Source organism: Somniosus microcephalus, chromosome 6 (genome assembly GCF_052327205.1).
Source record: "Somniosus microcephalus isolate GS21.2 chromosome 6, FLI_Smic_1.0, whole genome shotgun sequence".
Taxonomy (NCBI): Eukaryota; Metazoa; Chordata; class Chondrichthyes; order Squaliformes; family Somniosidae; genus Somniosus; species Somniosus microcephalus.
Window position 1 is genome coordinate 62,608,623 of NC_140992.1, and position 26,468 is coordinate 62,635,090.

At 47.6% G+C, this 26,468-nt stretch overlaps 1 protein-coding gene across 4 annotated transcripts in view; it reads right to left on the reverse strand.

Annotated features, from left to right (window-relative positions):
• The window catches only part of LOC147115764 (uncharacterized), a 500,089-nt gene that overhangs the window by 129,137 nt on the left and 344,484 nt on the right, over positions 1–26,468 (reverse strand). For all 4 annotated transcript variants that reach the window (XM_085990285.1, XM_085990282.1, XM_085990283.1 and 1 more), the window contains one exon: positions 11,492–11,534. In XM_085990285.1, coding sequence (XP_085846411.1) covers positions 11,492–11,534 — 43 coding nt within the window. The remainder of the gene's footprint in view (positions 1–11,491; positions 11,535–26,468) is intronic.

Below are 26,468 nucleotides of genomic sequence, written 5' to 3' on the forward strand. Positions count from 1 at the left end.
TAACAACAACAACTACAACTTACATTTATATAGTGTCTTTAATGTAGTAAAATGTCCCAAGGCGCTTCACAGGAGTATTACTAAACAAAATTTGACACCGAACAACATAAGGAAATATTAGGACAGGTGACCAAAAGCTTGGTCATAGAAGTAGGTTTTGAGGAGTGTCTTAATGGAGGAGAGGTGGAGGGACAGAGGGGTTTAGGGAGGGAATTGGGGCCTAGGCAGCTGAAGACACAGCCACCAATGGTGGAGCGATGAAACACAGGGATGCGCATGAGACCAGGGTTGGAGGAGCACAGAGATCTTGGAAGGATGTAGGATTGAAGAAGCTTACAGATGTAGGGAGGGGCAAGGCCATGGAGGAATTTGAATATAAGGATGAGAATTTTAAAACTGAGGAGTTGCCAGACCAGGAGCCAATGTAGGTCAGCGAGCACAGGGGTGTATGGGTGAACGGGACTTGGTCCGAGTTAGGATATAGGCAGCAGAGTTTTGGATGAGCTCAAGTTTACGGAGGGTGCAAGATGGGAGGCCCTCCAGTAGAGGATTAGAATAGTTGAGTCTGGAGGTAACAAAAGCATTGATGAGGGTTTCAGAAGCAGATGAGCTGAAGCAACAATAAACTTAGCTGTACTCCCAAAAACCAAATCCTAGCCTAAACTGATACAACTTTTAATTGCCATACAACTTTCTCTTGGCATATATTGGATATATTTCTCAAACTGTCTCTCATCTCATATGATATCCCAATACAATATTGCAAATATTTTACCATGCAGAGTACCATTGCCACAGTGTTTGGCCAAAAAGTATGATTTAGCTCTTTCAAAAATTAGGTTTCCAAAGGCTATAAAATGTTTTTTGAATCAATCTTATATTGATTCATAAATAAATTGAACAAGTGTAAAGAACACAGAGTATCTTCTATTTCTTCATCCATTGATTATATGAATGTGCTAATATGATTCAGCCCTTCTTTGTTATTTAAGCTTCAAGCAATTAATGTTTTTTCAAGTTGCTTTACCCATTTTGGCCATTCTGCTAGCTTACTGAATTCAAACTTATTTGGGGGATAATATGGAAAGAAGCCATTTGTCTACCCTTTTAAATCTCTTCTCCTATCTACTCGTATGCATTGTCTTTTTCATGTCTTTGTCTTGTCTGATTTCTGGCAAACTCATTCTCTGATTTTTTTTAAAGAAAGGTTTCTAGATGATTCTTTTAACAAAGAGCAACACCACTGCTACCACAATGCATTATAGGTTCTTCTAGAATTGGACTCAGCTATAGGACATCTTCTAAACATAGCTTCATTTACATTCTTTTCTAGGAGCTTTCTGGCTTCCAGCTGAGCCGTGAAAAAGTACACATTGCTCCAAAATAGATCACATCTGCTAGACCACACTCGTCAGATTAGCAACCCATCCTCCACCTTAAACATTCAGTCCCTCCACCACTGGTGCACCGTGGCTGCAGTGTGTACCATCTACAAGATGTACTGCAGCAACTCGCCAAGGCTTCTTCGGCAGCACCTCCCAAACCTGCAACCTCTTCCACCTAGAAGGACAAGGGCCTCAGCGCATGGGAACACCCCCACCTCCAAGTTCCCCTCCAAGTCACACACCATCCTGACTTAGAAGTATATCGCTGATCCTTCATCATCACTGGGTCAAAATCCTGGAACTCCCTCCCTAACAGCACTGTGGGATCTCCACACGGACTGCAGTGGTTCAAGAAGGCGGCTCATCACCACCTTCTTAAGGGCAATTAGGGATGGGCAATAAATGCTGACCTTGCTAGTGAAGCCCACATCCCAGGAACAAATAAAAAAAAGATACCACAGGAGGCATATGGCACCCATCCAGTACATGTGATGCTCTACAAGCTTCCTTCTTTTAAAAGCAGCACACATGAGACCTGGGTCCCAAGGCTAACATCTCCTAACCCTCTGGTCAAGTACTTCTGCCTCCTCAAATTTGCCATCCAAAGTAATGAAGCAAAAATGGCACCCATGATAAGCTGTGAGAGCTTATTCATGGTAAGGCAAAAAGAAAGAGAAACAACCAATCTCCAAGTTTCAAAATCCTTTGGAACGCCACTAAGCACAATAACACACAAATTCCTATGACGTGAGGACCTGCAGCTGAGTACCTCTTGATGTGCCTCAAGAAATCCGAGACTCGATGTTAGCGAAACAAAACAAGGCTTTTATTGACTTAGAAGGTAACACACAGAGAATGGCCTAGAAATTCAGTCGCGTTTGCACCCACTTATTGGCTATAGAGTGGTTTGCGCCGGAAGTTTTTTAGCGCCCGAAATTCAGTTGGTCCCTAACATCGGCGTTAGCCGGTAGCGCTGCGCCGGCACCGATGACGTCATCGGTGTGCGCAGCGCCCCGGTTCCAATGCTATTCCGTGCCGATGGCCAAATTCAGTTGCGGCCGCGCATAAAGGTGGAGGGGCGGCCGGCCGCTTTCCCGGCGGCCGCCTGGCCGCACCTCCCTCCCCGGACTCCTGCACCACCCCCCCGGCATTGGTGTCTGACTCCTGCGAGCCCGGCACTTCTCCGTGGTGCCGGGCTCATTTGCCGGGGGAATCCAGCGGCGATCTCACGGCTGCAGGCAGCTCCTCCTTAAGAGAAGGAGGAGGCCTGCAGTACCCCAGCCTGCCGCACCGCATCGGGTGCCGCAGCGGCAGCTGGACGCCTGAAACTGACTTTCATCGCCCCAAACGAGGCGGCCAAACCCTGCAATAGCGCCCGCCTCCGTCTTGGGGCGGCGCAACTGAATTTCAGGCGGGCGCTACGGGAATCCGGGCGAGCGCAAAAATTTGGGCACTAAAGACCTGGCGCGGCGATACCGAATTTTTAGCCCAATGTATCTTCCATCCAGAGGTCTGCCGTACTGGATGTGCTGCAGGCTGGGCCAGCTTACATAGGAGCCAGGTATGGGCGGAGCCCTACACACAGTACAATACAATGGAAATGAAACTGAAACCAACCACAGTCACAGGCAGAGAAATACTGATGAGTGATGAATGGAATATTTCATCACATTCACCCCTTCTATAGATTTAGTCTGTTCGGGGGTTTGGTAGTCCTCTGCGACCGACGTGGCTGTTGTGGTGCCGCGGGTGTCGGCTGGGTGTCCCCGGTGGCCTCCTGGGTCTCTGCCGGGGGTGCCGCCAGGGTTGTTGAAGGGGTAGTTGGTGGGGGTACCGTTGGTCGATGTTCTTCCGGGGGTGATGAAAGAGTAGTGGGTGGGTAAGAGTTGCTGTGGTCGTTGTTGCTGCTGTTGTCGTGGTTGTTGTCGTTACCGGCTGGGGCGACGTCTTTTATGGACACGGTGTCCTCCCTTCCGTCGGCGTGCCGGACATACTCGTATTGGGGGTTGGCGTGGAGTAGGTGCACTGACTCCACGAGAGGGTCCGTCTTGTGGCCCCTCACATGCCTTCGCACGAATACCGGACCTGGGGTGGAGAGCCATGACGGCATGGATACGCCTGAGGTGGATTTCCGGGGAAAGACAAACATTCGCTCGTGAGGCGTGGCATTAGTGGCAGTACACAATAGCGACCGTATCGAATGGAGCACATCTGGGAGGACTTCCTGCCAGCGGGAGATAGGGAGGCCTTTGGTCCTTAGAGCTAGAGTGACTGCTTTCCATACTGTCCCGTTCTCTCGCTCCACTTGACCGTTACCCCGGGGGTTGTAGCTGGTGGTACAGCTCGTGGCGATCCCCCTGGACAGCATGTACTGGCGTAGCTCTTCACTCATGAAGGACGCCCCCCTATCCGTATGGATGTAGCTCGGCATACCGAACAGGCAGAACAGGCTGTTGAGGCATTTAATGACCGTGGCGCTGGTCATGTCTGGGCAGGGGAAGGCGAATGGGAAACGAGAGTATTCGTCCACAATGTTCAGGAAGTAAACATTGCGGTCGACGGACGGGAGGGGGCCCTTGAAATCTAAGCTGAGCCGCTCAAAGGGCCGTGTAGCTTTGATTAAGTGGGCTCTATCTGGGCGGTAGAACCGAGGCTTGCACTCAGCGCAAGTGCGACAGTTCCTGGTCAGGGACCGAACTTCCTCAATCGAGTAGGGTAAGTTGCGGGACTTTATGAAGTGGAACAGCCGCGTGACCCCTGGGTGGCAGAGGTCATTGTGGAGGGTCTGTAGCCGATCCCCGGTGGCGCTGGCACACATCCCTCGTGAGAGGGCGTCGGGGGATTCGTTAAGGGCCCCTGGCCGGTAAATGATGTCATAATCGAAGGTGGAGAGCTCGATCCGCCACCTAAGAATCTTATCATTTTTAATCTTCCCCCTCTGTTTATTATTGAACATAAACGCTGGTCGGTAAGTACGGTGAAGCGTTTGCCAGCTAGGTAGTGGCGCCAGTGGCGCACTGCCTCCACGATGGCTTGGGCCTCCTTTTCTACGGAGGAGTGTCTGATCTCGGGCCCTTGGAGGGTCCTCGAGAAGAAAGCTACGGGCCGCCCCGCCTGGTTGAGGGTGGCCGCCAAGGCAAAGTCAGACGCATCACTTTCCACTTGAAAGGGAGTGTTCTCGTCCACTGCCTGTAGCGTGGCCCGCTCAATATCCAGCTTAATGCTTTTGAAGGCGGCATGGGCCTCAGCAGAGAGCGGAAAAGAGGATGCTTTCAAGAGGGGGCGGGCTTTGTCGGAGTAGTTGGGGACCCATTGGGAATAATAAGAAAATAACCCCAGGCACCTTTTCAGGGCTTTGGGAGTGTTGGGCAGGGGCAGCTCCCGTAGGGGGCGCAATCGGTCGGGGTCTGGTCCGATTTCCCCATTCTCCACCACGCTGCCTAGTATGCAGAGGCGCGTGGTGTTGTAAACGCACTTGTCCTCGTTGTAGGTGAGGTTGAGTTTTTGTGCGGTTTTCAGGAACCTCTCGAGGTTCGAGTCGTGATCCTGCTGGTTGTGACCGCAGATGGTGACGTTGTCGAGGTAGGGGAAGGTTGCCTGCAAGTGGTGGTCATCGACCATGCGGTCCATCTCCCTCTGGAAGACCGAGACCCCATTCGTCACCCCAAAGGGGACTCTGAGGAATTGGTAGAGGCGTCCGTTCGCCTCGAAGGCGGTGTACGGGCGGTCCTCTGGTCTGATAGGGAGCTGGCGGTACGCTGACTTGAGGTCGATGGTGGAGAACACCCGGTATTGGGGGATTTGGTTCACCATTTCTGATATGCGGGGTAGCGGGTAGGCGTCTAGTTGGGTGTACCTGTTGATCGTTTGGCTATAGTCGATCACCATCCGTTTCTTCTCGCTACCCCTTACCACCACCACTTGGGCGCGCCACGGGCTGTTGCTGCGTTCAATAATGCGCTCTTTCAGGAGCCTGTCTACCTCGGTCGCGATAAACCGCCTGTCCTCCCAGCTGTACCTCCTGCTTTTGGTCGCTATTGGCCGGCAGTTAGGGGTAAGGTTCGCGAATAGCGAAGGCGGCTTTACCTTCAGGGTAGCCAGACCGCACACTGTGAGGGGCGGCTGGGACCCACCGTAATTGAGCGTGATGCTTTGGTGGTAGCACTGGAAATCCAGGCCCAAGATCACGCTCGCACATAGATTCTTCATGATTAATACTTTAAAATTATCGTATACAGTTCCGTTAACGGACAATTGTACCGTGCAGTAACCCATAATGGTCGATGTCTGGGTTTTATCAGCCATAGAGATGGTACCCCGAGTAGGGACCACCTTTAGGGAGAGTTGTTGTACCAGTTCAGGGTGGATAAAACTCTCCGTGCTTCCGTCAATTAAACATTTAACCCTGCACCCGTTTACCTCGATGTCCACCATTGATTTGGATAGCGGGTGCGGCCTGGTCTGGTCCACTGTGACCGATGCCACTGTAGGGCCCTGATCGAGACAAGATGGCGTCCACGCTGTCTGCTCACAAGATGGCGGACCCCACGAGGTCAGGCAAGATGGCGTCCAAGATGGCCGCTCCCACGGCGCACACGCGGTGGTGGCGGGTTTTCCGGCGGGGTTCCCTCTGCACACCTTCCCGAAGTGCCCCTTCTTACCGCACTTAAAGCAGGTGGTGCCTTTCGCCGGGCACAGGTTTCTGGTGTGCTTCGGCTGCCCGCAGAAGTAGCAGTTGGGTCCCCGACGCGTCGCGGCTGTCGTAGGGCTTCTGGGGGGAGAGCGGGGCCCCGACGGTGTCGGGCTGCCGGGCGGGGAAGATGCCTTCCAAGATGGCGGCGCCCTTGGTGCACACGTGGCGGCGTGGACGGCGCGGGCTGAAGAGTAGGCGTCCGAGTTTCTCTGGGCCACATCCAGGGATCGTGCTGTGTCCGCAGCCTGTTTCAGGTCCAATCCCATTTTTTCCAGCAGTCTCTGCCGGATGTAAGTGGAGCTGAGGCCTGTGATAAAGGCATCGCGAACAAGCTCGTCAGTGTACACTGCGGCTTTTACATCTTGGCACTTGCAATCTTTGCCAAGCGTTTTCAGGGTGCCTAGGAACTCCTCCACCGATTCCCCAGGTCGCTGTGCGCGAGTAGCGAGCAGATGCCTAGCATACACCTCATTCGTAGGCTGCTGGTAATGCGCCTTTAAGATGTCGCAGGCGGCCGGGTACGTGTCGGCGTCTTGGATGAGGGGGTAAACCCGGTGGCTTACCCAATTCCGCAGAATTCCGAGTTTCATACTCGCAGCGTCCGTAGCGTCTTTGACGGCTGCGGAATTGTCCAGGAAGAATTCTATACACATAAACCAGTGTCCGAAGCGTGCCGATGCGTCCGAAGCATGCTGGTCCAAATCCAAACGTTCGGGTTTCAAGAGTTGGTCCATTGTGTTGAAAATTAAGTCAATAAAATTGATGTGCCTCAATAAATCCGAGACTCGATGTTAGCGAAACAAAACAAGGCTTTTATTGACTTAGAAGGTAACACACAGAGGAGAATGTATCTTCCATCCAGAGGTCTGCCGTACTGGATGTGCTGCAGGCTGGGCCAGCTTACACAGGAGCCAGGTATGGGCGGAGCCCTACACACAGTACAATACAATGGAAATGAAACTGAAACCAACCACAGTCACAGGCAGAGAAATACTGATGAGTGATGAATGGAATATTTCATCACATCTCTTTTAATAGTGCTTCCAGTGGGTCAGTCAGTGCCTCGAGCTAATCCTGTGAGGTTTTACTCAGTGGGCTGGCTTGTGGGCGGGGCTTCTGGCCCACCCAATTAAAACCATGTTGAGATCCTAATTATATCATACGACCCTAATTTGCATGGGTTCATGACCTGTTTCTGGCGAGTGCTTCAGCCACCTAAATGATGTGAGCAGTTAAAATGGAGGCCAGCACTATTACATTGGGAACGGGTCGGTAAGTCAAATCGATCGGTCAGGAGCTCCCCCTGCCCTGTTCCTGCTGGGTGGGGTGTGTTAAAATTGACACCTTTATTTTACCTCCAGTACATCTGCCATCTCTTTTTTAAAACTGTTTTAAATTTACTATTTCATTTACTGTACTTTTATAAGCCAATTTAACAGTAAAGGCTGCTGAATACAAATCTGGCTGGCAAGTTGATTATGATAATAAAAGATAATCTGATAAAATTACAGTGATAGTACTATTGTTTACACACTGTATAAAGTCCTCTCAACATGCAAGATACTTCTTTATCTAAAACCTTACCAATAAATCCAATTTGTGACAATAAGAAAATACATAAGTTGTAGTTACTGATGCAACTCCACTATTTGATTAGATGCTTTTACAGTTACATTTATGAGAAGCAACAAGATTCGTAAAGAGAATATATTATCAAGTAGTTCAGGTCTGATCTGAATAATGTGAGCTCTGGTTTGTAGTGCCCTGTTTTATCACATAAAAATATATAAACTGGAAAGTGAATTGCATCATTTAATTACATTTGAAAGTCCATGTTAAAATGAACAAACCCTACTATTTTCCTTACCATCATATCTAGAATATGAAAATATGCTTCTGAGAAAGATTTATGCATACCTGTGTCAAGACTACTTAGAGAATGAATTATTTATAAACAAATCACACTTATAATGTTTTATCTTCACTGCATTACAATTGTAGGGACCTGGAGATTAATGCATTAAAGTTTTCACAGATGACATGGTAATAACAAATCCAGTAAATTTGAAAAATAATACATAAATGTGTTAAGAACACTAAATAAAAAAGATTCTAAGTTATGGCCACTATTGCTGTCACGTGTGTATAACTCGGAGGAGCTGCCAGTAGATTCGGAAGAATTCAAGACTTGAAAAATAGCACAAAGGTAACACAACATTAGTACTATACAAGAGTGGTGCAGCAGAGACGTGGACATTAGGGAAGCAGTAAATGTTAGAAAGTGATGCAAAAAAGCTATACAAACTGCGGTAAAAATGAATCATTTTTGTCTATGCTGGATTATTTATTGGACTCTTTGTTGTAGGCTGCAGAACACACAGGGTTATAACTAGTTACTGCCACCTGTTTCTCAATGTGCAGAGCATATATATTACGGTTTGGTATTCCAAAGGCACTGATCAACGTGGATTGTTTACTGGCCTCAGATCATCAAAGTGTTTGGAGCAGATTAATGGGTATTGTAAAATTGATTCAGCCATTCCATTCAATTACAGCATCCTGTGAAGCAGGGGACTGGGATTAATTGAATAGGTCTACCAAAGAGCTGGCACAGGCATGGTGGGCCGAATGGCCTCCTTCTGTGCTGTATCATTCTATGATTCTATTTACAGTACATGTTTACTTGTGTGGATAAACATCATTTTGAATCCTACGGCTGACCGTCCAATGTAGTTAAGAGAAATGTGAGGAGCGATTTTAACCCTGCCTGCCTGGAATCCGGGCAGTTAAATTTGACCAGCAGACTTACCCGCTGACATCCCATGCCATTCCTGCAGTCTTCTAGTTTAACCTGCTCTTCTGAAATGGCGGAAAAGATGCCCGCCTGAAACCGATAAGGTCCTTTTTTAAATAAACAAACTGGGATCTGCTGACGTCATCAAGCCCTGAATGCAATTTTAACTGATGGCCTGAGCGAGGAAGCCGTTGTGGTTTTCCTGTCAGATGAGGGCAGCAGCAAGAGGATTTGGAGCAAGAAGAGGCCCAAACAGGTAAGTCTTTAAAACTTTTTTAAAAACTTTAATTGTGGGGCCAGGAGGAGCAGTACAGGCGCCCCCCCCCCCACCCCGCATGCTCGAGGTTCCACCCCCATCCTGAACTCAAGAACCTCCCAAAACCGCCTCCATGTGACTTAACTGTGAGCTGGCAACCTCCTGCCGCCTAACATTCTGCTTCTGCCTGTTTCGGGTGGGCGACTGGCCTGGGGCATGAAGATGAAGTGAGGGGGTTTGCCGCTCCTCTGGTCTGCATGATTTCTGCACTGGGCTAAAATCGGGCCTGTGATTCATAGTTCCTTTTGCTCTGAGATAGCTTCAAAGAAATTTGAAACATCTTGTATGGGACGAAAACTGCAGTCTGTCGGAAGCCCATAGAGATAAGAGGTGGGCCAGTGACTCCAGAAATAAAGGAAGTGTTTCTAGGGCCAGTTTAATGTTGAAAGGTAATGCAAGAGTAGCCTCTTTGTTGTTTTTGACATTTCGAGGACATCACTAAAATTTGTAATTACTAAATAAATATACTATTTATACTGAGTACTGTTCACTTAACTGTTTAATATTCAACAAATTTTATCTAGTGGTTTATAGCTTGAGTCACAGTCTGATGAGTGTATATTCTTCCCCCAAACAAAGATGAGGCGATCACATAGTAGTATACGCTATGTTCCGGTAAGTACAGTAACAAAGGGTCTCTGTTCAATCACTGGATCTCGTTATATTGAACAGATAAAGACATGATCTGGTTTGTAGTCGATGCAACACCCACTTATGGGAGTGGCCAGTGATGTTAAAGAAATATACAGCATTAAAAACCCAAAATTGTAACAGACACAGAAACATTAATAAGACGTACCAAGTAATGCAGTAGAAGTAAAAACAACAAGGTTAAGTAAATTACATTATATATACCATGATGAAGGGATAAAGAATATATTTTAGGAAGGAATTATCCTCATGGATAATTTTACGAGCCTGCCCGTTAGTAGTAACCTTTATCTGCCGGTAATGGAAATTAGAAATTCGGGCACAGCTTCTCACAATTTTCTGACCATTTGTCAGAAAACCATGGTTAGTGGATGCCCAAGTTTTTGATTTGAACTGCCGGTAGGCGAGGGTGCTTGCTGGCAGTCCAAATTGAAAAGTATCCCTCTTGTTTCAATCACCATTGCTCTTATGTTTGAAGGCAAAATTTACATATAATGAAGATGGCAGCATGGAATAGATGGTGGACCCACACACAGGAAACCACTAACCCCTTATGAGCAAACCATAAGGAGTTCACGAGAGCGCGCATTTGGGCCTTTTGAAGATTAGAGCCAAGATTATAGTGTGAATTTAGAAATTGGAAACCAAGGGGGAGAAATTCGGTATCGCCCCATTTGGGGCACAATTAGCGGCCGTGCGCAAAGTTTAGCGCCTGGCGCTAATGATCGCCTCTGACTGCAAACTTGGCTTTTATCACCCCTGGAGGTGATTGGAGTGCTAAATCAGGCACTACACACCTGTCTTACGGCACAAAGGCTGAGGAGCGAGGCGCTTCCTCAGAGCACTGGCAAAGCTCATGTGATGTCAGTCAGCACACACTGGCGCCAGCCAGTTCTTAAAGGGGAGGGTCAATCTTGCTCTCCATCCACACCCTGCTCATTGTAGCCTTGAATCTCAGCTTGGAGAGACCTGTACATCAAATCTGCTGGAAAGAACAATGGAGAGGCCCAAGGAAAGAGCTCAGAGTGCAGCCCCCATAGTCTCTTCTAAATCGATGCAAGGAAGATCAAATCAAAATGAACCTGCAAAGTGCTGCTCAGTACCCAAAACTCCTTCACACAGCATTGAATCTCTCCAGAAGTCTCTCTCTCAGAATGCGTGGTGCAAAAATGTCGCTGACAAAAAAGGCAGGAAGCGGTCGCCTTTAAATAGCGCTCCCCCAGTCCCTTCCTGACTGCAAAACGCTCCCCTCAACCTGTCGTTGCTAGCGGCAGGCAGTAAGGCAGGGGGCGCCACTCAATATCCGGTCTAGGGCGCTACCGGGGCGTTGCACGCTCGACTGACATCACGATCTGTGAGCGCAGGAGATTGTGGCTGTAGTGTTTAGTGCCGCCGCAAAATGTCTGGTCAATTTCGTGAGCGGCGTAAACATCGCCAAGTCCGGGCGCTAGTTGCTTTGCGTCCCATTAGTGCTTAGGGTGTTAACGGGAGGTGCTAAGAAACGGAATTTTTCCCCCCAAATGTTTTCACCACTGTCACTGCTTCACCATGTTCTTAATCTAGTCAGTATCTTAACTAATATACATTGGTTTTTATTTTAACCTAAAACAAAATAGCGTAAATAAGCAACAAATAAATGAAGAGGCACTTACTCTTGTGAGTGGAACTGTGGCTATTTCCCCTGCCTTTTCTGAGCTGAAAGAAAAAAAGACATGCAGCATTTTTAAAATGCACAGGCCAGATTATAATTGGGGATTTTAAACTAAAAATGATAAGCAATGCATGATCAACTGCAGAGTATAATTAAAGACACTTCCAATCCTTAAATTAAGCAGCATAGGTAAATTTTCATCTTTACTGCCTGGGCGGTGAACTGACAGAGTGGATTGCCTGCTCGTTGTAGAACCTGCCTGAGTTTCATTCAATTGAAATAAACGGGATGAAAATCAGACAGTTTGTACAATGGGGGGGTGACAGATTACTGCTCAGGCGGTGAAGTCAAAAATTTACTTCTATATACTGTTCACACAATCTTCTAAAAAATGATGATCCTTTCTGGAACACTGGGAAGTATACTGTGATGGACATTGACAAGGGTTAACAAAGCTTCTGGATTCCAAAATATCGGTCTGCTGTAACGTGGAATACTATGATAACTTGAGTATTTAAATCATGTTACCAATTACAGATTGATTCACAGCTTTACTGACAGGTTTAAATGAGAAGATAAATTAAAGATCCGTATCATCTTGTAAGATAAATACTTCAAAAGGCCAATTTTGGGGATATCCGATATATTTTGTAATTTTTACAACAGTAACCTTTTTGAGCTATTTCAAAAATGTGATTTTAAAGGGGAGCAAAACTCTGAGGGGGGGGGGGTACTTTTTGTTCAAAGTATGACCCAAATTCCATATAAAAATCTATTTATAATATCGTAAAAATTGCACTTCCTGTCTGCTCCATTCTTCATGTCCTTTTTGTGTTGATTTTTTCCATTATAAATTCCTATCCCACATTTATAATGAAATATATCTAAGTAAACAAGCCACACTGATTACACAATCTGGCCACCAATTTCTGAAATCTACAATTCTCCCAGAATGTTTGCTGAATTTCTTTTCACTTATTAATTTTTTCTTCAGGAACTGAAATTTCTAATGTTCAAAACTAGGGTTTAACCAAAATAAAACAATAAAAAATTACGTATTTCACAATAACCAATTATCCACTGAATTATCTTTGTCTTTTAATGCCTCTGCAAAAAGGCTGGGTTGGGAGCTGTCAACTAAATTTAAATTGTGCAGAAGTCCCTTTTGACTTCTCTCTCACCCCACATACTCTGCATGACAAGCTGCGCATACTTTCAGCACCCACTTCTCTCCCTCTGCTCTCCCTTCAGGCCACAAGCTAACCCTTCTCCTTCTCTTCACTTAGCTGCTGAGAATGAGGAAGCCTCTGTGCCAGTGGGGGAAGAGGAGGCTAGCCTTCAGGAAGATGCACTATCACTCAATCTGACTCTCCGCACTACATGGACTTTAGAGGCTAGGTTAGAGGAGGTGTCTACACGTGGTGATTCACTGGGCACAATGCGCTGGTGCGGGGTCTTCTTGCCAGTTAGTGCCACATTGTGCTGTGCAAATTCAGCACGTGGCGAGTGAAGCGCTGGGGCGATTGAAAATATCAGAACTGTGTGGTAGGTGAGGCCATGGGGAGATTCCACTGTACCTTATCCGGTGCTATAACTGAATCGTTGTGCTATCTATTGAAGAAAGTCTTTGTGTTACTTAAATTGCTGTTAAGTTAGTATTGAATAAAACATCGCAGCCTCAAAATTCCTACTGGTCCATTCCACTGGCGCAAGTGCAATGGAACAGAACCCCTGCCTGTCCATGTCGGTAGCCAAATTCTGTGGATTGGATCATCTGTGCAGCCAGAGTGCGCACATCGAGCCTGTAAAAGCACTTTAGCAACCACCCCAAACTGCTGGTTGGATTCGATTATTTTTCACTAGTAAGGATTTGGGGTCACTAAGTGCCCCCTAAAGGATTCGCGTAACTCTCAGCTGGTGAGTGCCAGGAGAAAAACAAAAGTGGCAGTCAGAGAAATCAACGGTTTAAATCAAACATGGCCACAGTAAATAATAATTCTAATAGGTCTAAGAGCGTTAAAAAAAAAGCCAGAAGGCTTTGTGTCTTAATGCGAGGAGCATTTGTAATAAGGTGGATGAATTGGCTGCGCAAATAGAAGTAAACAAATACGATTTGGTTGGGATTACGGAAACGTGGCTCAAGGAAGGCCAGGACTGGGAACTCAACATCCAGGGGTATTCGATATTCAGGAAAGATAGGCAAAAAGGAAAGGGAGGTGGGGTAGCATTACTGGTTAAAGAAGGGATTAACACAATTGTAATGAAGGATATTAGCTCTGATGAGGTGGAATCTGTATGGGTAGAATTGAGAAATACTAAGGGGAAAAAAACGTTAGTGGGAGTGGTTTATAGACCTCCAAACAGTAAGGCGGAGGTTGGGGATGGCATTAAAAGGGAAATTAAAGAAGTGTGCAATAAGGGCACAGCAGTCATCATGGGTGACTTTAATCTACATATAGATTGGGCCAACCAAATTAGTAACAATACTGTGGAGGAGGAATTCCTGGAGTGTTTACGGGATGGTTTCCTGGACCAATATGTCGAGGAACCAACCAGAGATCAGGCCATCTTAGACTGGGTATTATGTAATGAGGAAGGATTAATTAGCAATCTTGTTGTACGAGGCCCCTTGGATCGGAGCGATCATAATATGATCGAATTCTTCATTAAGATGGAGAATGAAGTAGTTGACTCGGAGACTGGGTCCTCAATTTAAATAAAGGAAACTACGATGGTCTGAGGAGCGAGTTGGGTAGGATCGATTGGGGAATGGCACTCAAAGGGTTGACGGTGGATAGGCAATGGCAAACATTCAAAGACCGAATGGATGAACTACAGAATTTGTTCATCCCAGTTTGGCATAAAAATAAAACAAAAAAGGTGACCCAACCGTGGCTAACAAGGGAAATTAGGGATAGCATAAGGTCCAAGGAGAGGACATATAAATTGGCCAGAAAAAGCAATAATCCTGAGGATTGGGAGCAGTTTAGGATTCAACAAAGGAGGACAAAGGGATTAATTAAGAAAGGGAAAATAGAATATGAGAGTAAGCTAGCAGGGAACATAAAAACTGACTGTAAAAGCTTTTATAGATATGTGAAGAGAAAAAGATTGGTGAAGTCAAGCGTAGGTCCCTTGCAGTCAGAATCGGGAGAATTTATAATGGGGAACAAAGAAATGGCTGACCAACTAAATACATATTTTGGTTCTGTCTCCACAAAGGAGGACACAAATAACCTCCCAGAGATGCCGGGGAACATAGGGTCTGATGAAAGGGTGGAACTGAAAGAAATCAGTATTTGTAGGGAAATGGTGTTAGGAAAATTGATGGGACTGAAGGCCGATAAATCCCCAGGGCCTGATAATCTACATCCCAGGGTACTTAAGGAAGTGGTCCTAGAAATAGTAGATGCATTGCTGGTCATCTTCCAGAACTCGATAGACTCTGGAACGGTACCCATAGATTGGCGGGTAGCTAATGTTACCCCACTATTCAAACAAGGTGGTAGAGAAAAGGCGGGAAATTATAGACCGGTGAGCTTGACATCGGTAGTGGGGAAAATGCTAGAGTCCATTATAAAAGATGTAATAGCAGAGCACTTGGAAAGCAGTGACTGGATCGGACAAAGTCAACATGGATTTACAAAAGGTAAATCATGCTTGACTAATCTACTGGAATTTTTTGAGGATGTATCTGATAAAATAGATAAGGGAGAACCAGTGGATGTGGTGTATTTGGACTTTCAGAAGGCTTAAGAGATTAGCGTGCAAAATTAAGGCACATGGGATTGGGGGCAAGGTATTGACTTGGATAGAGAACTGGTTGGCGGACAGAAAGCAAAGAGTTGGAATAAACGGGTCGTTTTCCGAGTGGCAGGCAGTGACTAGTGGGGTCCCGCAAGGATCGGTCCTAGGACCCCAGCTGTTCACAATATATATTAATGATCTGGACGAGGGAATTGGATGTAATAGCTCCAAATTTGCAGACGACACAAAGCTGGGTTGGAGGGTATGCTGTGAGGAGGATGTCGTGAAACTCCAGTACGATTTGGACAGGTTGGGTGAGTGGGCAGAAACATGGCAAATGTACTATAATGTGGATAAATGTGAGGTTATCCATTTTGGTGGCAAAAACAGGAAGGCAGATTATTATTTGAATGGCAATAGATTGGGAGAAGGGGAAGTGCAAAGAGACCTGGGTGTTCTTGTGCACCAGTCGCTGAAGGTAAGCATGCAGGTGCAGCAGACGGTTAAGAAGGCAAATGGTATGTTGGCCTTCGTAGCAAGAGGGTTCGAGTACAAGAACAAGGATGTCTTGCTGCAGTTGTACAGGGCCTTGGTGAGACCGCACCTTGAGTATTGTGTGCAGTTTTGGTCGCCTTACCTGAGGAAGGACGTTCTTGCCATGGAAGGAGTGCAGCAAAGATTCACCAGGCTGATACCTGGGATGGCAGGAATGACGTATGAGGAGAGATTGTGTCGATTGGGCTTATACTCACTGGAGTTTAGAAGATTGAGAGGGGATCTCATCGAAACCTATAAAATTCTGTCAGGCCTGGACAGACTAGATGCAGGAAGGATGTTTCTGATGGCCGGGGAGTCCAGAACCAGGGGTCATAGTCTAAGGGGCAAGCCATTTAGGACTGAAATGAGGAGGAATTTCTTCACCCAGAGAGTGGTGAACCTGTGGAATTCTCTGCCACAGAGGGCGGTGGAGGCCAGTTCATTAAGTATATTGAAGAAAGAGTTGGATATATTTCTTAAGGCTAAAGGGATCAAGGGATATGGGGAGAAGGCAGGGACAGGGTACTGAATTTGGATGATCAGCCATGATCTCAATGAATGGCGGAGCAGGCTCGAGGGGCCGAATGGCCTACTCCTGCTCCTATCTTCTATGTTTCTATGTCCTTTCAAGGGCATAAACTTCTGGAATAGACTGGAACCTCCCCCATTCACACTCCCATGACGTGAGGGAGGGGGATGGAAGATGATACACCCTATCAGAATGTAAAGACCCACCTCAAATGCCTGCTCCTCCCACCGCCCCCACCGACAGGCGGAATTGAAGTTTTCCACCCCACTCCAGCCCTAGAACTTTCGGGGCCCTCAAGTTTAAAAGTTACTTTATAATAGTTGTAGATCTGCCATCACCTGGGGATACATTCAGTTACCATGGGTACTTCTTTGCCTATCTAATTCATAGTAGCAAATTTCTGTCTTGTAATTCAATTTCAGTTAAGTTGGGTTATTGCTTGTTATGGAGCAGTTATTTGTACTGACTGTTAGGGGTAAAAAGTCGGTAGCGCCCCCTCTTGTGGCGCTGCGAGCCAATATCGCGGCGCTATGTGCCACGGTACTGCAGGCCTTCCACCCCTTATTAAAGGGGAGGGGCCTGGCGCAGCGCGTCCCGGTGCCCAGCTGGGCCACCAGGAATTGGGAGTGCCGGCAAACGGGCCCGGCACTCAAGAGGAGTGTCAGGCTCACAGAGAGCAGCCGACAACCTGCGGGGGGGGGGGGGGGGGGCTTCACGGGGGACAGGGACATAACGGGGGGAGATGCTGGCAGGCGGCCAGCAACAAAAATGGCCGCCCGCTACCTCCCCTTTAACTAGCACTGCCCCAGCCGCAGGTAGGCCCCCCGATCACATTGTTATTTGTGGGAGCTTGCTGTGCACAAATTGGCTACCGCGTTTCCTACATTACAACAGTGACTCCACTTCAAATCGTACTTCATTGGCTGCAAAGTGCTTTGAGATGTCTGGTGGTCGCGAAAGGCGCTATATAAATGCAAGTCTTTCTTTTTTTTTAATGAAATTTTAAAAGTTTATTGCTGAAACCTATACTATAATTTTTATAAAATTTGGTGGAAAGTTTTATAAAAATGCCTGTGGCATAGTGCCAGCCACACATCTTCCTATTCTAATGGCAGAAATCACATTTTAGAATTAAATTATGTAGTTCTAATGATGCATTTGTCTAAGGCCTGTGGATGACTGCTGAAAGAATGCTGCAATCTAAAGCACCAGAGATTTCAGTTTAGCGCCAGAAGTCAGTAGAGGTTGTCAGAAACTGGTTTCAGAAAAATCAGGTTGGTACACAACAGGCACTAAAACTCTCCTGAAATCTCATAAGCTGTTAAACCGCTACAGAGAAAATGAACAAATGTACAGATGGAAAAAGAACAGAGAAGCAACGGGGCCTCATTCAAGAAGTGCAGATGACATATCTTATAGCTGAATCCATAGCAAAAAATGACCTTCCCAGAAGTAGATCTACATTCCCTGCTGATAACATGACCTTGTAGTTAATGGCATACCCATGTGGGAATCAATGGAGTGGAAAACAAGACATTTTCAGTATCCCATTCAAAGCTTTGCATACCAACAGCATCGCTGTTCATAATTTACACACTTGCTAATGCAAAAAGCCAAGCATTACTTTACAGCTGGGAAATTAATATTTTAATAAATAACCCTTAGGTTATAAATAGGTAGAAAAAAGACAGTCACGTTCAATCTACAATCAATAACAGAAGAATATATTGGGCTGGATATTCCGACGCCAATGGGTGTATACACTGAAAACCGGCATTTCCGATCTGTCAAGAATGCTCTTGACAGATCCTCCGGCTGCCCTAGAGAAGGGCCTCTGCGGGCGGATAGTTCCACTTTCTGGAGAACCTCCGCCCGCAGAAAACCCTTAGAAATCTTACGCCTGGTAAAAGCAAGCGTAAGGCCTGCTTTTACCAGCATAAGATTTGAAAAAAAGTTTAAAAAATAATAATTTTTTCACTCATTTATCATTTTAAAATGCTTTAAAAGGTAAGTTTATTTTTAGCCCCGTAAAAAACTTAATTATTTTTTCAAAAAATTACATTTTTGTTTAAAATATTTAATTTATTGTAATTTCAACTAATTTAAAAAATATGATTTAAAAAAAAATGTATTTAATGTTTTACTGTATTTTTGGGGTGATCTCCATTCATATATTTGACAGGTCTATCTGTCAAGTGCATGAAGGGAGATTCCCTTCTTTGATTGGCTCCCCATGGCCCGCAGGAAGCCTCCGATTGGAAAATATGGCCCATTATTTATTTAAACTAAACTTCTTTGATTTATAGTTAGTGTTTTAATTAACAATCTAAATTGCTCATTTGTAAATTTTACTTAAAATTGGTGCCCGATAATATATTACAGAAAAAATCAAAAAGTTTATTAACAAATAATAGTTTTTTTGCATTTTCAACTAATGAAGATCTGAAAATTATTTATATATTAGCTTTTTTTCTTAACTTCCCTTATCCCTTTCACTACTGCCTGGATGTTAGTGTCCTGCACCTGGGCATTTGTGCATACCATTCTATAAGTGACCACTAGGAATGAACATGCATGTCCCAAGTGGGTTGGGTTCCCGTTTTCATTAGCGCTCTTGCCTTCATTGATGAATCTCCCTGGATAGGTAGTATTTTACAGGACATTGTATAGGATAGGGATTTGGGGGTACTGAGGGATAAATCACTGAAGCCATCAGCACCATGTGCGGCAGCAGTAAAGGAGGCACATAAGATCTTGAGCTGTATAGCCAGAGGAATAGGGCACAAAGCTCTGGAAGTGATTGTGAGTTTGTATAGATGTGCAGGTGGGGCCCAGCCACCAAGTTATGAGAAGGACATCCAGGCAGTGGGAAATATGCAGCAAAGACTCTGGGTGGCCACTGATCAGCAGAATGGCAGATCTAATGGTGGTGCCCACAAGATCCTGAAAGCACCAAAAGGGTATCGACTTTAACATGGCCCCAAGTATCTGAAGGCCAGAATGCAGGGCCTCTCTCAAGCCTGTCCCCCAAGACCTCCAGCACTGCAGTCTCGGCTTTTGATGAGGAGGTGGCGCCAACGTTATGGGCACTGCTGTGGCGGGGACGGTTGGTGGAAACGGTTGCACTCTGCAATGAAGCTGCCAGGTGCTCCACTGATCTCTGCAATGGGGAGAAAGCTTCCTTGATGTTACAGCATGTTACTGAATCGAGACCTTTGTCATATATCACACATCCTGCTAGAGCAACCTCAGTGCATGAACATAGGTGTGATGTTCATTGAATATTCTTCTTTTCATACTGGACTGATGAACTCTAAGTCCACAGCTTTTTCAGCCAAGGGAAGGCATCTCAGCAGCCTCTGCTGAAAACAACTGAGTCCTCATTCACTCCTTGCTCTATCAGCTCCTTCATGCTCAATGAGTCACTTAGTACAATATCTTCATCCCCATATCTAGACTTCTCCAGGTGAAAGTGTCTGAGCTGCTACACGGGACCGATAAGGTGGTTGATGAAGGTGGTGAAATAGACGAAGCGGCAGGGCCACTAGAGGTGCAGGAGGCAGGATGATTGTCATCATCATCATCTTTTCTCAACAGGTAAGGATTTCCTTCTTCCTCCTCGTTGTTCTCATCATTATCATCATCCTCTTCCTCCCCCTATTGCTGTGTGGGATCTGCTGAAGGAGAGTACACAAGAAAGGGTGTTCAGCACCCAGAGAGGATGACAAGGTACAGGCAGCCTGAAGTTCTATGACAGCTTGGTCCTTTAACAAGTGGTGTAGCAGGAACAGGTACTGCATTGCACCCACTCACCTGCATCAGGCACTGGCCCACTCACCTCGCTTTCGCCAACTTCCACAGCTGTTTGCCTCCCCTGGAGCTCAATAGCTTAGTCCTCAAAATCTATTAACTCCCTTAGGTCAGGTATACCCCAGCCAGTGGCCTGCCTCTCCTGGGCATTATGTGCCAATTTCTCCTCGAATAATACTCACAGCAGTAGATGACAGTAAGCATCTTAAGGCGGCAGTAAACAGCTGATGTATCCAACAACAGGTACTAGAAGGTCCCTATAATGTGAGAGGTTGGAGTTGTAACGGGCCACATACAAAGGCTTGTGAAAGGTGTCCCAAGCAGTGGTCCTAGGTGGAAGAGTTATATCCATTTCGACATGGTGCAATGAGAATGAAGACTTGAGTTACAAGCTTTGGGTCTGCAGTTGTGGCCACTCCCATAAGAGTCAAAAATTTGGACAGGTATGAGGAAGACTATAGGCTATGATATTTTCTAGCCATTGGGACTGACCAGATGGACTGCAATATTATTTTCCTGTCCTGTATGTTCCTACAATGTCCTAGCTGCAATTCAAGAAACTCATCAAGTGGGAAACTGGAGGTGAGAATTTATCACTCCATGGCACAATGCAGCAGCCTATTGCCAACTTAGAATATGCATTAGTTAGTAGCTTGGTGACATTAGTTAGCACTCTGTTGCCACCTAATGCATATTTTAAACCCTTCTTGCATAAATACCTGCTTCAGCTTCTTCTGCATTTATAAATGCCAATGAACCTAATCACATTTGCAACATCATGCAAACTAGTATCAAGGTCTTTTAAAAAATATATCCTGTCATGGCTATTGAGTTATGATATAAGGTAAGCACGTTTGCTCCAAAGATGGAAGTTTAGGGTACTAATGCTTCATTTAATTTATAGCACTCCAATAACGTAGCACTTGCATCAACAAACAGGAGTAATCCTATGCTTGGTGAATCACAGCTGCATTCTCTACTGGAATTCAGCAATGATTTAAACAGCAGGTGTTATGTGCCACAAAGCTATATACAAGCTGTTATGCAAAGTTAGTGAATTAGGATCATTGCTAGATTTTAGCCTAATTCTTGACAAGTGGGTGTTAAAAACCATGCAGTAATATTCATGAGAGTGCTATGCGAAATTGCTGTAAAAAAATGAGTGTCTTGTGGTGAATCTTGGCAGGGAACAAGTGTTATCGAAAATTTCTATGAGAAATTAGAGCATTGCAGTGAAATGCTGTCAAAAATGAGAGGACCTGAAGGAAATGCTACAAGTAATGATAGCACTGGGACAATGAGAGTGTTGCAGCAAGATACTGTGAGTGACAATCATGTCACAGTGAATCCCTCTGAGAAATGATGGCCATTCAAATAATGAGAGCATCACAGTGAATCCCTGCAAGAAATGAAAGCATTACAGTGAAGCCCAGGAAACGAGGACACTGCCAAACCACAATGAAAAACAAATGTGCCATCAAGGATCATAAAAAACTTGTCGAACCAAAAAATAATCACAGCAAATGACTTCAAAAATGAATGCCGGTGTGTCATCACAAATCTGCTCTAAGGAATAACCTTTGCACTACACATAAGCTGCAAAAAACAAGAGCAACACAGCTAATCACTGGGAGAAACAGGAGCATCATGGCCAATCACTGGGAGAAACAGGAGCATCATGGCCAATCACTGGGAGAAACAGGAGCATCGTGGCCAATCACTGGGAGAAACAGGAGCATCGTGGCCAATCACTGGGAGAAACAGGAGCATCGTGGCCAATCACTGGGAGAAACAGGAGCATCGTGGCCAATCACTGGGAGAAACAGGAGCATCGTGGCCAATCACTGGGAGAAACAGGAGCATCGTGGCCAATCACTGGGAGAAACAGGAGCATCGTGGCCAATCACTGGGAGAAACAGGAGCATCGTGGCCAATCACTGGGAGAAACTGGAGCATCGTGGCCAATTATTGGGAGAAACAGGACATTGTGGCCAATCACTGGGAGAAACAGGACATTGTGGCCAATCACTGGGAGAAACAGAAGCATCGTGGCCAATCACTGGGAGAAACTGGAGCATCGTGGCCAATTATTGGGAGAAACAGGACATTGTGGCCAATCACTGGGAGAAACAGGAGCATTGTGGCCAATCACTGGGAGAAACAGGACATTGTGGCCAATCACTGGGAGAAACAGGACATCGTGGCCAATCACTGGGAGAAACAGGAGCATCGTGGCCAATCACTGGGAGAAACAGGAGCATCGTGGCCAATCACTGGGAGAAACAGGACATCGTGGCCAATCACTGGGAGAAACAGGAGCATCGTGGCCAATCACTGGGAGAAACTGGAATATTGTGGCCAATCACTGGGAGAAACAGGACATCGTGGCCAATCACTGGGAGAAACTGGAGCATCGTGGCCAATCACTGGGAGAAACAGGACATCGTGGCCAATCACTGGGAGAAACAGGAGCATCGTGGCCAATCACTGGGAGAAACAGGACATCGTGGCCAATCACTGGGAGAAACAGGACATTGTGGCCAATCACTGGGAGAAACTGAACATTGTGGCCAATCACTGGGAGAAACAGGAGCATCGTGGCCAATCACTGGGAGAAACAGGACATTGTGGCCAATCACTGGGAGAAACAGGAGCATCGTGGCCAATCACTGGGAGAAACAGGACATCGTGGCCAATCACTGGGAGAAACAGGAGCATCGTGGCCAATCACTGGGAGAAACAGGAGCATCGTGGCCAATCACTGGGAGAAACAGGAGCATCGTGGCCAATCATTGGGAGAAACAGGACATCGTGGCCAATCACTGGGAGAAACAGGAGCATCGTGGCCAATCATTGGGAGAAACAGGACATCGTGGCCAATCACTGGGAGAAACAGGAGCATCGTGGCCAATTACTGGGAGAAACTGGACATTGTGGCCAATCACTGGGAGAAACTGGACATTGTGGCCAATCACTGGGAGAAACAGGACATCGTGGCCAATCACTGGGAGAAACAGGAGCATCGTGGCCAATCATTGGGAGAAACAGGACATCGTGGCCAATCACTGGGAGAAACAGGAAATTGTGGCCAATCACTGGGAGAAACAGGAGCATCGTGGCCAATCACTGGGAGAAACTGGAATATTGTGGCCAATCACTGGGAGAAACTGGAATATTGTGGCTAATTACTAAGAAATGAAAGCACCGTAGTTAATCACAGGAAAGCATCATAGCTAATCACATTTAATCACTGAAAAAAGAGAACAATGTGCCTAATTACAGGGCAAAATCTTACTAACAATTTTAATCACTGAAGAAAAGCATCACAACTGATCACTATGAGAAACAATGGTATCGCAGCTAATTACTAGGAAAAACAGAACCATCATGAATAATTTCATTAAGAAACCCCTGTTGGAGTCGCTAGAAATCAACAGGCTCTGAGACTTTTTTGCAGCAAAGGCAAAACGCTGGTTACTTTATTCACTCTCCATGAGGACTGAGGTTCTCAGCCTCGTTGCAGGGCTAGGACGTCATCACGCTACCGACGCTCTTAAAGGGACCCTGCCCCGATAACCCAACCAAGTACGTACATATAACAACATTGGCTATACATTGTGAATTGTGTTATTGTCCCTATGTGGTCTCCGCCACATACGTCCCCCCAGAATTCACTAGCACTGGCAATGTCAGTCGTTGGGGGGGGCCGGATCACATGGTCGGAACGGCTCCTCAATTCCGGGGCGGGGACCGGGGGGTTCGGAGGAGGGACCTCGGGCACTCGGTGGTGGACTGAGGGTGCAGAAACCGGAGGTCGGCCCCACCTCGGGGGCTGTGCCAACTCAACGGGTCGGTCCAGATCCAGGTGGGCCAGCTTAAGACGGTCCACGGAAATGCAGTCCGGCTTACCGCCGACATCCACTACGAAGGTCTTGTCCCCGGTTTCCAGGACGCGGAATGGTCCATCGTAGGGTGGCTGAAGAGGTCCCTGGTGGGCGTCGTGGTGGACGAAAACGTACTCCGCCGCACGAAGGTCGAGCGGAACGTGGGACTGTGGGAGGCCATGCTGAGACGTGGGCACCGGCGCGAAAACCTTGGCGTTGTCCAGAAGGTCGGACCGCTGACGGGCTGCGGACCAAGGTTCTGTTGCGTTGGGGATGAAATCCCCGGGAACCCGCAGCGGCTGTCCATAGACGAGCTCGGCGGACGAAGACTGGAGGTCCTCCTTGGGGGTGGCCCTGAGTCCCAGCATGACCCACGGGAGTCTGTCGATCCAACTGTCGTTCCGGAGGCTGCCCCGGAGCGCGGCGTTCATGGAACGATGAAACCATTCGCACAGTCTGTTAGCCTGAGGGTGGTATGCTGTGGTGCGGTGGAGTCTCAACCCGAGGTCTCGGGTGACAGCATTCCAGAGCTCCGACGTGAACAGGGGCCCCCGGTCGGAGGAAATGTCAGATGGGGCGCCGAACCGGGCGACCCAAGTGATGATGAACGCTCAAGCCACATCGGCGGACGTCGTTGAAGACAGTGGGACGGCTTCCGGCCATCGGGTGGTTCTGTCGATCATTGTGAGGAGGTGGGTGAACCCGCGGGAGGGCGACAGGGGCCCCACCAGGTCCACGTTAACATGGTCAAACCGCCTCTCGGGCACCGCGAAAGGCGCCAACGGGGCCTTAGTGTGACGATGCACTTTCGAGCATTGGCATACCACGCAGGTGCTGACCCAGTCGCGAACGTCCTTCCTGAGCCCGTGCCAGACGAACTTAGCCGCCACCAGCTTCTGTGACGGCTTCCTGCCCGGGTGGGAAAGATTATGGACGGTGTCAAAAACTTGCTGTCTCCACCCGTCGGGCACGACGGGACGTGGCTGCCCAACGGAGGCTGCCCAATGGAGACGTTGCACAGTGTGGTGCCGGCATCGTCGAATGCGACGTCCGCTAGTTGAAGGCCCGTGACCGTCATCCTGTCGGCCTGGATGTCCGGGTCGGAGGCCTGGTCGGCCGCCATGCGGGTGTAGTCGATGCCGAGGTGTACGGCGCTGGCGACTGCTCGGGAGAGACAGTCGGCGACGGGGTTGTCTTTCCCAGCCACATGCTGGATGTCCGTTGTAAACTCTGAGATGAAGGCCAGCTGGTGTTGCTGACGGGCCGACCACGGCTCGGAAGCTTTGGCCATGGCGAAAGTCAACGGTTTGTTGTCCATGAACGGGCGAGCCTCCAGTAGGAAACGGAAGTGTCGGACGGCAAGGTAGAGGCCGAGAAGCTTGCGATCGAAGGTGCTGTACTTCCGCTCATTGGGGCGGAGCTGCCGGCTGAAGAAGGCGAGCGGCTGCCAGGTGTTGTTGACCCACTGTTTGTGGACGGTGCCGACCGCATAGTCTGAGGCGTCGGTGGTGAGAGCGACCGGCGCATCAGGTAATGGATGCGCCAGCATGGTTGCGTTAGCCAGGGCCCTTTTCATGTCCGTGAAAGAATTGGCCATCTCCTCGGACCAGTCGACGGCGAGCTTGTCGGGCTTGCCTCTGAGGGCCTCGTAAAGGGGCCGCATAAGCTGGGCTGCTCGGGGGACGAAGCGATGGTAAAAGTTCACCATGCCCAAAAACTCTTGCAGGGCCTTCACGGTGAGGGGTCGCGGGAAGTCCATCACAGCCTCCACTTTCAATGGCAGTGGCACCGCCCCATCCTTCATGATGCGGTGCCAGAGAAAGTCGATCGAGGACAGCCCGAACTGGCACTTGGCCGGGTTGACGATTAGGCCGTGCTGGCTGAGGCGTTGGAAGAGAGTCCGAAAGTGCGACACATGCTCCGTCCTGGAGGCACTGGCGATGAGGATGTCGTCCAGGTATACAAACAGGAATGTCAGGTCCCGTAACACGGCGTCCATTAGGCGTTGAAAAGCCTGGGCGGCGTTTTTGAGGCCAAATGGCATGCGGAGGAATTCGAACAGCCCGAACGGGGTGATCACCACGGTTTTCGGGACGTCCTGTGGCCGGACAGGGACCTGGTGGTAACCCCGGACGAGGTCCACTTTCGAGAATACCACTTTCCCGGCCAGGCGGGCGGAAAAGTCCTGGATGTGTGGAATCGGGTAGCGGTCGGGGGTCATAGCGTCGTTGAGGCGCCGGTAATCGTCGCACGGGCGCCACCTGCCGCCTGGTTTCGGAGCGATGTGGAGGGGCGAGGCCCACGGACTGTTCGACCGGCGGATGATGCCGAGGCATTCCATGGTATCGAACTTGGCTTTAGCGATGGCGAGTTTCTCCAGGTCGAGGGGCCGAGCGCGGGCATAGACAGGCGGGCCGGTGGTCGAGATGTGGTGTTCTACCCAGTGTTTGGTGGCGGCAGACGAGAACGTG